The sequence below is a fragment of the Petaurus breviceps genome, unplaced genomic scaffold (assembly GCF_028583685.1).
Source record: "Petaurus breviceps papuanus isolate PSGF00001 unplaced genomic scaffold, PetGlider_PUasm1.0 185, whole genome shotgun sequence".
Lineage (NCBI taxonomy): Eukaryota > Metazoa > Chordata > Mammalia > Diprotodontia > Petauridae > Petaurus > Petaurus breviceps.
The window spans coordinates 36,021,586-36,036,001 of NW_027185797.1; the positions used below are offsets into that span (position 1 = coordinate 36,021,586).

Below are 14,416 nucleotides of genomic sequence, written 5' to 3' on the forward strand. Positions count from 1 at the left end.
ATCAACTCAACCCAGTTTTCCAAATTAAATCAGACTTACTCTCTTTTCTTTTCTGCCTACTTACTCTTCACTTTTCAGAATCTGAAGAAAATTAATTTTGTAATTCATAACTTAAGAAAGTTGTATTTTTCCATTCTTACCAACATTTCTTATTCAAACAACCTTGACAACGCTCACACACATTTTAAACATATGCTGAAAGGAAAATTCTTTATTTGGGTTTTCACCCTGACTAATAAGGCAAAACTCAGGACAAAGAGAATTAAAAGGATTTTATCACATCAAGGTAGCAACGTGTTGACTGGCTGATCACTGATGATCAGCAATGGCTTTGTGTGGGACAGAGACCACTACCAAAAAATCAATACCAACACTTAGATACCTGAAAGCAGAAATGAGTTTATTGCTTTCCCATAAGAAAGGGCACCCTGCCTTGTAGCTCTAATGACTCCTGGCTAGGGAAGTACAAATTGATTCCAGAAAATAAAGTCCTTTTATACCCTAACTTGAGCCCCTCCCTCGATAACCCCCTTCCCCTTATCCCATTGACTGGGCTTCGGGGGCATAATCTATTCTCCTGAATCTTTCCTAGCAACAAAGAACAAAGGACTAGAAAAGGTGGGAGTTTGCAAGAGTGCACAGTTTAGGTTGTGTTGCAAAGCATGGCTAACTATAGATGTTATTCTGTAAGGGAGTAAACTGTGTTTCAATAATACAAAAACTATTAACCCTTCTGAGGAGGCTTCACTTCTGAAAAATCATTCCTCAAAATCCCCCCGCTTATTTTTTACAACTTGAAGACTCCTCACACCATTGCTGCAAGACCTCTTCCACTAATTCTTCTTGAGAATCCCCATCAGGGCGGTCTAGGACTGGCACCCGGCCCTGACTTTTCAGAACCATCAATTTAATATCTCCTTTCCCTTCTATTTTCACCAAACAGGACAAGGAATCAGGTCAGCGGCATCAAAGGGGAAACTAAGGGATGTCTCCAGACATGCCCAGTCCCCTGCCTACTTGAGGATCTGTTGTTTGAACACTCCTTCCTTATGCTCTCCTCTTATCCTGTCTCCTTGTTGGGAAGGGACCTGTTGGTGAAATTGGGAAGCCAGTTTTCTCTAGTTAAGCCTCCCAGATCTCCCCATGTTCCCCCAGAAGTGTGGGATATAGTTGAGCCAGGTTTTTGGGATCAGGGAATTCCTGGGTGAGCTACTTTTGCCACTCCAGCCATTGTTCTGACTCCTAGATCCTAATGTGCCCCCCATCTCTGTCCATACCTAATTAAGCCCAAGGCCTGGGAGGGAATGCAACCTTTAATTGCTACTCCAAGCCTGGACTCATTCCCTGTAGAGAGGAGCCGTGATCAGGCTAAGGATTTGAGACCTTGAAAGTTGACCACCACTCTAGCATTGCTTTTACCCAACCTAGAAAAACCTTTCACTCTCTATGTTGATGAAAGGAGAGGACAGGCTTTGGCAGTCCTAATACACTCCTCAGGACCTGATCCCAGACTTTGACCCTAGACCAGTTATCTGTTTTTGAAAACAGTTAGACTCTTGTGACTGCTAGTACTTTCTGAGTGCTACATGTCCATCTAGCAATTTTGGAAGGAAGGGGATATCTGACAGCAAAAACCTCCCCTATCAAATATGCCTTTTTTTGGCCTTGCCATAGTCATCTTTAATCCCAACCAGGAAAATTGTCTTTTATTCCAGGGAAATTGTCCTTTATACTTTTTTTTGTGCCTGTCTGGTCTTCATTTGCTTCACCTCCTTGCCAGGTTTGTCTCCTCCAGGGTCAGAGCTATCAACTTCCAGATGACCACTCAGGCTATATCAGTCTCCAACTGAATCCAAATTCTCCAGCCCACTGGACTTGGCATCAGTCACGATCCAGTCTGACCCCTCGAATGTGAAGTCTGACACCTTTAACGGGACCCAGAGATGCAGGGACACCTCTATGCCCCTTGCCAGCAGGAAGCACTTTCAGAAGCTGAGACCCTTTGGGTCCTATTTGTTTGAGGGAGGGATGGGGTACAGGCTCTGGGAGGCCCCTTGAACTCTGAATCTTCCCACTTCATGAGGCATTTGCCTGAGGCCATAAGCCTTTCATTTTCCTAGGCCCAAATCTGTGACCCTTAAACTAGCCTTGCCCTCCACCGTTGGTCATCTCCAGGGAGCCTTCAGCTACTTCCCACCCTTAATTCCATCCCTGGAGTTTGAGCTCAGTGGCCCCAAGATCCTCCTCAGGACCCTCCTCTAGGACCCCCAGACCCTCCCACACTCTATGTGTAAGCTCCGTCTTGGCTCCATGATGGGCAGAGAATCAATGCAGCCCAGCCTCCTTCTGTGTCAGATAGTTCTGGCCCTCCTGTCGATAAGGGCGTCCCAGACATGGGCTCCTTAAGAGTCTGCCCATTGAGGTGATTCTCTAATAAACTTTGCTTTATTTGGCTGAGAGAAGGCTTGAGTAGAATTCATTGAGCAGGACCCCGCCTGTTGGGTTTTTGGGGTGTCACAGCAGCCGCCCTGGGGGGCCCAAGGTCGGCCCTGGGAGGCCCCCCACATCCCAGCCTCTCAGGCCGGGAGCCCAGGGGCTGCTGGTATCGTCATTTTTGTATTCCAGGGGCTCTGCAGACTGCCTGCACACCTGTGGTGCTTAATAAATGCTGGCTTCCCACTTAAACTGGCCACAGACACTGCTCCCATGGATTGAGTGCCTGCGTCCATGCACGGGGCTAAGCCCTTCAGAACAATAATAGTTCCTTAAGGCTGCACCAGTGTTCCTCACAGAAGCCCGGGGGTCCTAGGGACCACCTGCAGGGCCCTGCAGGGCAGCAGAAGCATCAGGCAGACAAAGGCAAGTCTGCCAGAGTCTGGGAAAAACCACCCTGAGGCTGTACAGAGAGGTGGGGGATGGGAAGGATGGGGGAGGTGCGGCGCACGGAGCCGGGAGGGGAGGAGGGAGTGCTTCTTTGTATCCTACACCACGTAGGCACAGCCTGGACCCCAGGCGCTCGCCCCTCTTGCGCAGGCGCAGGCGCTGCCGCCGGCGGCCGGACTACTTTTCCCAGAAGGCACTGCCCGTGACGATGCCTCCCTTTTCAGCCCCTGGACCGCTCTCAGTCAGTTGCCATGGAAACTGTCACTAACGAGGACTGGGGGAGGGCCGGAAATGTCGAGCAGGGGCCCAGGCCACCCGAGGGGGACTTCCGCTTCCTCGTTGTCCTCTTTTCCTCGTCTGGTGAGAGAGGCCGCCTCAGCCCCCCGACCCTCCCCGCGCCCCTGGCGCTGCCCGGGCCGGCTCCCGTTCTCCCCCTTCGTCCTCCTCCCTTCCCTCCTCTGCCTCCTCGCAGCCTTGCTCCCTCTCTCCTTCCCCCCTCCTCTTTTTCTTTCTCCCCTCTGCGCCCCCCTGCCCCCCCTTCTCTCCTTTCTGGCTCTCCCTTTTTCACCCTTCCCCTTTCTCCGGTCCCTCCTTCCCTTCTCTTCCCTCCCCCATCTTTTCTTTCTTTTATCTCCCCTTTCCCTCCCCGCTCCTTCCCCCTTCCCTTCTCCTCATTCCCCTCCCCCTGCCCCTCCGTCTCCTTCCCCTCCCCCCCTCCATCCTTTCTCCCTTTCCCTCTTAACTCCCTCCCGCCTCCCCCTTTTCTTCTTTCTCCCCCTCCCTCCTCTCCTCTCTCTGTCTCGCTCTCCCTCCCTCCCTTCCCCCGCCCTTTTTCTCCTTCTCCTCCCCTCCCCTCCCCTTTCTGCCCTTTCCAGGCTGGTCAGGGTGTCTGCCTCCTCTTTGGACTCCATATTCCAGAGTTAGAGCCCTATGGATTGGGAGGATTCTTCCTGGAGCTGAAACTCCTGGGATGAACGTGGTGACAGGCCTGCACCCAGCCTCTGAGCCTAAGCTTAGGGGAGAGAGGGCGTTCAGTGGCATTCATCCATTCATTTATTCATTCATTCATTCACTCATTGAATCAGTCCTTTGCAGGCCTTGTGGTGTCCATCCCTGCTGCTACCTTGGGCTAGACTGGGACCCCAGGATTTAAAGTCAAAGGAAGGGGAGGAGAGGGGGGTGTTGGTTGTCTGTGGTTCCCCTGCAGGGACTTGTGTGGTGCCTTCATTTCCCTTGGATAGCAAAGCTCTTAACCCTTGTCTCTCATCCTGGGGACTAGGGGTGTAGAACTTCTCACTTGTGCTGCCTGGGGCATTCGTTGGTAAGAACTCTGGATTTAGGGAGCTCAGTTGTGAATCTTGTCTGTGCCATTTACTACTTAGACATGGTACAAACCTTGCAGATTCTCTGGGTTTCAATATCTTTGTACAACCTGAGATGAGTTAATCTCTGAGATTCCCTTTGAGCCCTCAGGCTTTTACCCTATAACCTCCTCTACCGTAGAAGTGTGAGGTTTGCCAGTTATATCTATGGTGGTGGGGGGAGTTTGAAGGAAATGCTATTTATTTGTTCTCAGGAGGCCCTCTAGTTATGCAGCAAAGACTGGCCCATTTCCGTTCTCCTGGGAGCAGGGGAGCAAGGGTTGTGCCATCTTTTTCTTCTAACCTCAGGCCCTTTCTGGAGGTGGGGGGTTTGTTTTCTCGGGGACCAAGGAAATGCTGTCCTCTCATCCTTCCTCTCTGCTTCCCAGCTCTGCCTCTGAGGATTCTGCTCTTCCCCAAGAGGGAAGCATTCAGGAGAGAATGGTCCCTGTGATCCCAACAGCCAGGTGCCAGGTTAGTGGGATTTTCTTCTTTGTTGAAATGATACCTAGATTCTCAGAGTTTGGAGGTACTTCTGGTCCATATGCCAGAACTTAGGAAACTGGGTCCATTGTGATTGGTGCAGTCCTCACTTCTTGAGGAATGCTTCCCAGGAATTGTTGGTGTCGAGTGAATAAGCATGAATTCAGTGCTTCCTGTGTGCCAGGCACTGGGCTAATCACCGGGGCACACAAAAGGGCAAACTCAGGTTCCTGCCCTCACAGAGTTCACACTCTAGTGGGGGAGATAACATGGAAACAATTGAGGCAACTAGGTGGTGTAGTGGGTGGAAAGCTGGACCTAGTGGCAGGAAGACCTGAGTTCACATCTAGCCTCAGACACTTAGTAGCTGTGGGACCTTGAGCAAAAACCTTCACCTGCCTCAGTTTCTCATCTGTAAAATGGGGATCCTGCCAGGGTGTTGTGAAGATCAAATGAGATAATATTTCCAAAGCACTTTGCAAACCTTGAGGCAGCCTCTAAATAAGATGTATACAGGATAGATGGAGATAATCTCAGGAGGAAGACAGTAGTGTCTCTTTCCTCTGACCCCAATTAGTTAAATTGCCCAGGAATGTAATACTGCTATGTGCTGAGTACTGAGCTTGGTGCTGTGAATTCAAAAGACATATAATTGACAGTCCAACTTATGGAAATTTCAGTTTCCTTGAGGCAAGACCAACTATTTTATGTGTATTAATGATGCATTTTCTAGCATTGTTTTTAAAAGAACCAAAATGAACAGGTTCAGACATTCGAGTTTTTAGAAGTACAGGTGAAAAAGATGTTGATATGGGTTCAGATGAGAAATGAAGAATTCCTGAAGAAAGTACATTTGGGTAGTTGGGGAAGAACTGTTGAATAGTTCCCCAGCCATACTCTCCTATGGAAGACAGGTCATGTTAGGGAAGCATTATGGGACTAATTGGGATGGGTATCCATTGTAGTGCGTCATGAACACCATTCTCAAGTGACTAATTCCTGCCTTAATAGTGAAGAAATCTTGGACCTGGGCATGGAAAACAAATGCTACATGTGGAGAGAGGTGTGAAAGGCTAAATTTTAGGGCTTAGGTTGAGATGAAGGTGGACATGGCCTTTCAGTGATGGTAAACTCAAGGAGTCTTCTATAGGACTGTGCTGAAAATCAGATTTAGTGCATTAACGATGCAGTGAAAGAAAAAAGGTGAAGAAAAGGATGCTGTGGGCTTTAAAAGTCCAGTAGAAGAGCATGCCTTGGTAGAATTGGAGGTGACCATTTGACATAAAGAATAGTGAAAGTGGGGAATGTGCTGGGTCTCTATGGAGAGTTAAAAAATGACCAAGTCCCAAATAGCCAGTTCTGTGTAGCCTGGAGCAGGTGGGCATCGTTGACCTTAGTAGGGCTTCTCCTCACCAGTCTCAGTGCTCATTGTGCTCTCTGGGGAGCCCCTTAGATGACTACAGCAGCCTCCTACCTGCCTTTCATGTTCCCTTTCCCCATTGTGTCTGCCCATTCCTCCTTCCATCCAGTGGTCCAGTTGTTACCAGATTCAGCTTCCTCAAGCAGACGATCAATGAAATCATTTGTTTGTGGAAGACCCTTGAGTGAATCCCTATTCACCTGTGCATTACAATTCACATTCCTTTCTTGAGCTTTCAAGACCCTCTGCAATTTGACTTCATCCCCCCTCCCCTCCTCTCCCCTCCCTGCCTTCTCTAATCTAAGAGAATTTTCCTCCTTGTGCCCATGGTTTAGAACAGGGGGGTCAAATTAATAGTAATGAGGACCACTGAACTATGTATAATCCCTGCGGTTACATATTGACTTCGTTTTAAATGTAAAAATGTAAAATCTGTCTTACTGTATTTTTCTTTATTTTTAAAAATATTTACCAGTTAGATTTTAATCTGGTTCTGGCCCACACAGGAGGGTACAGGCTGCATGTGGCCCAGGGTAGTAGAATCATGAGTTGGATAAATGCCTCCCTCATGAATGTTCCCTCCAGCTCATGCGGTTTTCCCTGGTATTACAATAACCTCTGCCCCCTGTAGCTCCCTGCTGAAATCCTATAAGGCACAGCTGAACTGCCCAGGACACCTGTCCTCATTACTCAAGTTAGTTAATATTTGTAAGAGCTCTTAGCACAGTACCAACACATGGTAGCCACAATATAAATGCTTCTTGGGGTGGCTAGGTGGCGCAGTGAGTAGAGTACTGGCCTTGGAGTCTGGAAGACCTGAGTTCAAATGTGGCCTCAGACACTTAACACACACACACACACACACACACACACACACACACAAACTAGGCGTGTGCCCTTGGGCAAGTCACTTAACCCCAATTGTCCTCCAAAAAGCAAAAAAAAAAAACCAAACTGCTTCTTTCTTTACCTTCCCCTATTCATGTCCTGCATGCAGTAATGAGATTCCTCTTTTTGCTTCTTACATCCCATTTGGCTTCTGCCTCTTTTATGCACTCCCCCCATATCTTTTGGTATAGCTTTCTACCTGATGTGAGCTCCATGAACATAAGGACCATGTCTTCTTAAATTTTTTTTATTTCCCTTTTTGCTTAGCTCAGGCCTTTGCATGGGGTAGACTTTTTTTTAAAAAGAGTAGATCTTCCTATCTCTTCTCAGACTGGAAGTCCAGAGACCACTCAAGGGCCTGGTCCTACTCTGATTGGCCTAGGGGCTTTGACCTCTTCAGTCTCTGACCTGAGCTGATTTGTCTCCTTAGGCAACCTGGTGGGCTCTCTGTCTGCTCTCATGGGCTCATTAAAGCTGAATTTAATTTGGACACTTGATCTGTTCATTGGCTTAGCCCACTGAAGCGCAGAACTCTGGAGCTTGAGAGATCCGGCAGCCTCCTGTTCCCTGGTAGCAGGAATTACAAGTGTGTGCCACCCTACCTGGCCTGTAGGAGACATTTAATAAGCACATCCTGCCTGGGGGATATATTGCCAAATTGTGTATTATTTAGAAGTGGAAAATAATGGGGGGAGAGAGAGAGAGAGACAAGAGAGAGAAATGGAAGCAGTTCTACTAGGACCACAAATGGGGAATGCTGGAGCAGAGACAAGATAGCGGGGAGGGGAGAGAAAGGGCAGGTCCAGTGCCGACTGGGTAGCTCCAGCCCCAAAGAGAAGGCACTGTGACTTATCTGAAGCTGCCCTTTGCAGGGCACCAGTGATCTTCCCTGCTAAATGCAATGACTCTTTCTCAGTGGTCATCCCAGTCTCTCTGTAGAGTTTTGGCAGAGTTGGCACTACCACCTCCTCCTAAATACTCCTTCCTCTCCTGGAGTTTTTCCCTGCCCCTCCTCACACCCCTCCCCCCCATTGGTTTTTGTGATGCTACTTTCTTCTTGCTCCAGGCTCCGCCCTAGGTCCTGTCCTCTGTCCACTATCATCTCTAGACCAATGACTCCCAGTTATAAATATTCAACCCTGATGGGTCCTCTTAACCTTTATAATCCTTCCACTCTGTTTCTCTCCTCATTGGCTTTCCCTTCTTTCTAAAACGGAGTTCCTCCTTACCCTTCCCTCTTCATTCTAGGCACAGGCCACATCCTGTCTCTTTGGCAAAACCTTTCTTCTTTCCCTCCCTCGTAACTGCTCTCTTTCCCCTCAGATCACCTTGTGTTGATTTATCTGCTTGTCTGCTTCATGCCCCCAATTGCCTTCAGATTCCTTGTATGCCAAGACTTTTTTTTTCTTTTAAACTCCAGCACCTTTGCTTTTTGCATCCTGCCTTTGACTAGTGTACAGTCTTAGGGAGATCCCCCAGCCTTCTGAGGCTTAGTTCCCTCATTTTGAAAATGGGAGAGGCCAGGAAAGTAATAATGGAGGAGAACAAGGAAGAGGAAAAGTTGGTGAAGCCAGACATCAGTTCTTTTAAAGGCATTAGTGACGTGTTGGGCAGTGGCAGGGTCTTAAAATACATGTGATACGTGGGCGACTAGAGGCAATGAAGCAAAGAAAGAAAAGAAGGAAACCTTCCCTCTCCCTCTCCCCACCAAAAAAAAAAAAGGAAGTTATGAAGGGTCATCCATGACGGAACTGAACAACAGAAAAGTAGCCAGTGCCTGAGCTGTGCATCTGCATGTGCAATTCTGGACAGCCAGATTTCCCCACCTCTGCATTTAAGGGTGAGAGCTAAACTTTCTTGCTTTGTGAGGCAAGCTAGGCATTCTAACTTTGTGGCAGTTTGTTGAGGTTGTTTTTTGTTCTTTCTACAGTTATTACTCCCACATCGAGGGGCTTAGGGGATGTGGCGTCCCTGCAATCTGGAAAATCCACGTAAAATTTTTTGGCCCTCCCTTCGTACCAGAGAAGAAGTCCGAATTATTATGGTATTAAAAGATAAAATATGTTGATATCATATCATATTATATATGTATTTTATGCATTTCTGAGTTTATAAACTTTTTCTGTGTTGTCTGCTGGCTGTCACATGTAGTCTGTGACTTCCCCAAATCTCCCCCCCCCCAAATTCACTTAATTTCTTACGCCAACCTGCGGCATATTGGAACAGTGATGGGGAAAGTCGTGATGTGGAAGGGATAGCAGTTCTTATATTGTTGTCATTGCGCATGTTTTTCTAGTTCTGCTTCTCTCTGCATATGTTCATATGTGTCTTTGACTTTTTCATTGTCATCTTTTCTCATGACAGTAATAATTCCATTAGAGCCATGTGCCACATAGTGTGTTTAGCCATTTTCCATTTGATGTGCACCTGTTTTGCTTCCATTTTTGGGTACCACAGAATAGGTTGCTATGTTTATTTTGGTATCTGTTACTTTCCTGGGGCATGTGCTAAGAGATGGGATTCCTGAGTCAAAGATTATAGACAATTCAGTTACTCCTTCTGTGGAATTCCAAAACGCTTTCCAAAGTGACTGTACCAATACAGATCTCCACCCACAGGTGTTAGGGGGCTGATTTCCCACAGCCCATCTGACATTGACTCTTTTCATTTGATACCATCTTTGCCACTTTCCTCACAATTATTTTGAACTGTATGCCTATTACTAATGATTTAAAGCACTCTCTCATATGGTGGCTAATAGGAATTCTTCCTTTAACAACTGTGTCCCTATGCTTTGACCACTTAAAGGTGCTTGTTTTAGAAGATGTTCACAGGGCCACGAGCCCATGAGTACTTATCTCTACCCCTTAGGCAGAACAATTTGATGCTTAAAGGGGATTTATTGGCTTGTAGCAGATTTAATAAAAACTGAGACGGGAAACATTGTTGGTCTGAGCATTCATATCTGTATTTGAGAGCAATGCCTTGGTCTTTAGTAAGATGAAGTGATCCTTTCCTTCCTTATAACGTGACAAGGGTAACAATGTGACTCCTTTCAGTTCCTTGAGTATTTTTCAGGTAGTTACTGTGTTCTAGAAAGGATGTTATACTTAGGCATACAGAGATAAAAAGGAAAAAGTAGCTCAGGGATTCTTAAACTGTGCCTGGGATGTGGGCTCTCATTTTTACATAGTATGGAAGCAGATGTGGTGTATTGTGTCATTGTCATTTTCTTTGATGAAATTTTCTGTTATTTGTGTGCTTGGTCATAGGCCCAGGAATTTTTAGGGTTTTAACTGTCTTCAGATATTTTTAATCCTTCCTTCCAGAGTTCTTTATTAAATATAATTTTTATTGGATTATCAGTAAAAGACGTAGTTAACAGTTCCTGCTCTTCTGCATTTGTTTGTAAGGTTTTTACTGTTCTAATAAATAGGGAAGGGGAGTGAATAAGCATTCATACAGCATCTGCTATGTAGCAGACTCTGCTACAAATATTACTTCATCTGATTTTCACAATAACCATAAGAAGTAGGCACAGTTAGTATTACCATTTTAAAGCTGAAGAAACTGAGGCCAAAGACAGGTTAAGTGACTTATCCAGGATCACACAACTAGTATAAGTGTCTGAGGCTGAATTTGAACTCAGGTTTTCCAGACTCCCAAGTCCAGCTCTCTCTACTGTGCCATTAGCTGCATCAAATGGTCAATTTTGGCAAAGCTGCCATACCCAGCTGAGAATAATTCCTTTCCAATCCTATCCAGTAATTGCCTGAAAACTATCATGTCTAACTTTTCTAAAATTGTGTTCAGGCCTTTACCTTCCTTCTTGTTCATTTTTTCCCCCTTTTATTAGTCCAGATCTGAAAGAGGTACATTGAGATTACTCTCTGTTTCTCTCTATAAATTGACAGACCTTTTCTTTGTGTTTAGATAATGTCATTTGATGCATATATAGGATCACAGGTTTATAGATTTGTAGCTGGAAGGGACCTTAAAGGCCATTGAATTAAACCCCTTCATTTTAGAGATGAGGAAAGTGAGGCTAAGTGACTTAGCCCGTTTGTAAGTGCCTTTTGCAGGTTTTGAACTCGGGTCTCCCTGATTTCAAGCCACATTGATGTTAGTTCATTGCCTGTGGTGCCTTTAAGCGTAACATAATTTGCTTCTTTATGTCTCTTAGTTGTGTCTATTTTTAAAACATGCTTTGTCTGAGATTATGATTGTTTCTCCTGCTTTTTGAGCTCATCTGAAATGTAACAGGCTTTGCTTCAGCTACTTATTGAACTGTCTGTGAATCTTCATTTTTCAAATATGTTTCTTGTAAACAATATATTATTAGATTCTGCTTTCTAAACTATTTTGCTACTATTCATTTTTGTGTGATTTCATAACATTTCGTATTAATGGTTATGATTTAATAACTTTTCCACCATTCCACACTTTTTTTCCTTTCTTTACTTTTCTAACCCTTTACAACAAAAAATGTGGCAAAAGAAAAGGACTATGATAAATTTTTGCAATATATAGTTATCTGATTACACTCCCCTGCCCTTCATTTCTGTACCTAGTCCAGATCCTTATCACTGGTTCATATATATTTTTTAAAATTTTCATCACTCTTTATAATCTACTAAGATTAAAATTTCTTTTGCTTATGACTATTCCCTTCCCATTTTCAACCCTCCCTCTGAAATTAAATTTCCCCTTTTATTTCCTTGCCTATTTCCCTGTTTACTATATTTTTACACCAAAATATGTTTTTGTTTGTTCAACTCTGCTTTGCCCAGTTTGGAGAAGAATCAGATTCATGAGATGGCTTCTTTCCCTATCCCTTACTCCATGTTTATTTTCCTTCCTCATGTCTCCCAGTTATGAGAAATAGCAAGCATTGCCTCCTTCATTTATCTTTAATATATCTCCTTTCCCCTCCCTTAAAACCAGTGCTATGGAGCCAACCCACCCACAGGCCTTATTTTTCCTTTTCTCTATTCTTGTGTCACACTAAAATTGAGAGGTATTCTGAAGGGACCCTCGTCACTTTTCCCACTGTTAGAATGTCAGCGCTTCATTATAATTTAAGCTTTTCCCGTGGTTTACATGTATTTACCTTTTTAGGTTTCTCTTTTCTTGTGTGTTTGTTTTTCAGAGATTCTGCTCAGATCTTGTCTTTTCATTAGGAATCCTTGAAAATCCTCTATTCTGTTAAAGATCTATTTTATTTTTAACCTGTAGGATTATGCTGAGCTTTGAAAGGTAAGTTATTTTTGGTTTTTAGTATGACAGGCCTGGAACAAGCTGGTCTGTAAATTCAGGTTCAAGATTGGAATAAAATAAGACATTCAAACATTACGTTGTTGACAGAAGATTAATTTAGTCATTATACAGAGAGGATACTCAGTAAAAATGGAGGACTCGAATAGATGTGGTTGTCCCTTATCTTCACACAGAGATGAACCCAATCAGCAGGACAGGATGTAGAAACTTATGTGACTTCGGGACATTTGCTTAGTATAAATGGCATGCCTTAGGTGACCAGGAATAGTGTCACAACTTGAGCCTTAGGGCCCTGGACCAGTCAAGTCTTGGTGACATCTTCCCTACTTGTTAGGGAAGGAACTAGCCTAGTCTGCATGGTGGGGGACCCTGGCATAGATATTGCTTCTACCACATTTCATGCCTCTAGAAGAACTTTAGGGCCTTGTCACCATTTAATTGATTTTAGGGTGCCTTTGCTGGACAACCCTAACCTTGTGAGAAGCTGGTAATAGGCAGCACTGGAGGAGGGGAATAACACAAAAACAGAAAGATAGCGAAACCTAAATCTTAAAAATTCAGTGCCTTTCTGAAGGAGTGACTAGATATAGAGAGGAGACCAAAGAACAGAAATCCTGGGTTTTTCCTTTCCCCTTTGTCTGGACCTGGCCTTAAATGTCAGTGATTTGGTCCATCTGACTGATGGTGACAGCTCTGTGTCGTCACAGAAGTCTCCTGATGTAAAATGGTGATGATGGACAGCACAAGGTGGCATCAGGGCCACAGCACCAGTGGTGATGCGCCAGCAGAATTACCGGTTCTTATGTCGGTCATGCCCCTGTGGCAGTGCAGCCCATTGGAGTGCTGGTACTGATGCATGATGATGATGATGATAGCATTTATGTAGCACCTGTTATGTCAGACACTGTGCTGTGCTTTACAAATACTATCTCGTTTGATTTTCATAACAACCCTGAGAAGCAGATGCTATTTATATCTTCATTTTACAGTTAAAGAAACTGAGGCAGACAGACATTAAATGACTTGCGCAAGGACACAGCTTGTAAGTGTCTGAGATGCCCAGCACTCATTTGTGCCACCTTGTTGCCTCCATTTACCCTGTACTATCATGGCCTCAGTATTCCTTGGTCTCCCAGCTGACAGAACTGCATGGGAGGGAGAACAGAACATGATCTCTGTCCATTTAGAGCTCTCTGCTGAGGGGCTTTCTCCTTCTGTTATGGGCTGGGTAAGCTTTCTTCCTTATCTTGATCCAGGTACTCAGGATTACTAAATTATCCAGGTGATCACTTTTCTTCCAGAAATATTCACTGTATTTATGTAATGGCAGTTTCACCTCCCCCTGTCCTTTTAGAAAGCAGAGCATCTCCCAACAATATCATCTCTTGGACCCTCAAACCCTTTATGAGGAGTTGTTTGAATAATCCTAAAGGAAAGGACATTTTCCAGTTGACAGGGATCTGAGTTTTTTCTTCTTGATGGGGTATGGAGCCATCTGAGGAGACAGGGACTTTAAGGACCAGGTGAATGTATTGGAAACAGGAGAAGGGAGGGTTGGAGAAGGCCATCTGGAACTCAGACCAAAAGTAGTTCATCCTTATCCAGTAGATCTTCCTGGAAGCTGGAGCTGAGAAGATGCTGGCCTAGAAAATTCTTCTTAAGGTGGCACTGATTTATCTTGGGCATCTCTTCTGGCGGGTGGGACCCATGATGCTGGTGTCAGGGGCATGATGACTAGGCTTTTGATGAGCAGGGACTGGCCTCTTGTCCTGAAATGAGGCAAGAGAGCCATTTTTCTGTTGGGCATAGGTTGAGGACCTTATGGAATACGTGGGATCTCTTACTGGAATGAGGAGCCCCATTTGAGTATCTGCTTCCTGCCTTATTCTTAGAGTCATATGTTCCCATACCCAGCACTGGCATCATGACTTCATGTCCAGATAATCATCTATTCACATGTCCACTCCTGCCATTCTTGTAGTGGCTTCACTTTGTTTAATTCAGCAGAGGAAAATGTAATGTCTCTGATGGGGTAATGACAGGTACTGTAAACAACTGTGTATTGGGAGACATTGACAGAATTCTTCCATTGGTCCTGACCCCA

The 14,416-nt window shown here is 45.0% G+C and overlaps 1 protein-coding gene across 8 annotated transcripts in view; it reads left to right on the forward strand.

Annotated features, from left to right (window-relative positions):
- Positions 1 to 3,005: 3,005 nt before the first annotated feature.
- The window catches only part of LOC138161828 (paired mesoderm homeobox protein 2-like), a 69,889-nt gene continuing 58,478 nt past the window's right edge, over positions 3,006 to 14,416 (forward strand). Inside the window, exons 1-5 of one of the 8 annotated variants that reach the window (XM_069088797.1) lie at positions 3,006 to 3,243; positions 4,634 to 4,718; positions 8,758 to 8,875; positions 8,966 to 9,079; positions 12,185 to 12,291. In XM_069088797.1, coding sequence (XP_068944898.1) covers positions 12,275 to 12,291 — 17 coding nt within the window. In that variant the 5' untranslated portion in view covers positions 3,006 to 3,243; positions 4,634 to 4,718; positions 8,758 to 8,875; positions 8,966 to 9,079; positions 12,185 to 12,274. The remainder of the gene's footprint in view (positions 3,244 to 4,633; positions 4,719 to 8,757; positions 8,876 to 8,965; positions 9,080 to 12,184; positions 12,292 to 14,416) is intronic. The other 7 variants (XM_069088798.1, XM_069088796.1, XM_069088803.1 and 4 more) reach the window with 7 other exon arrangements.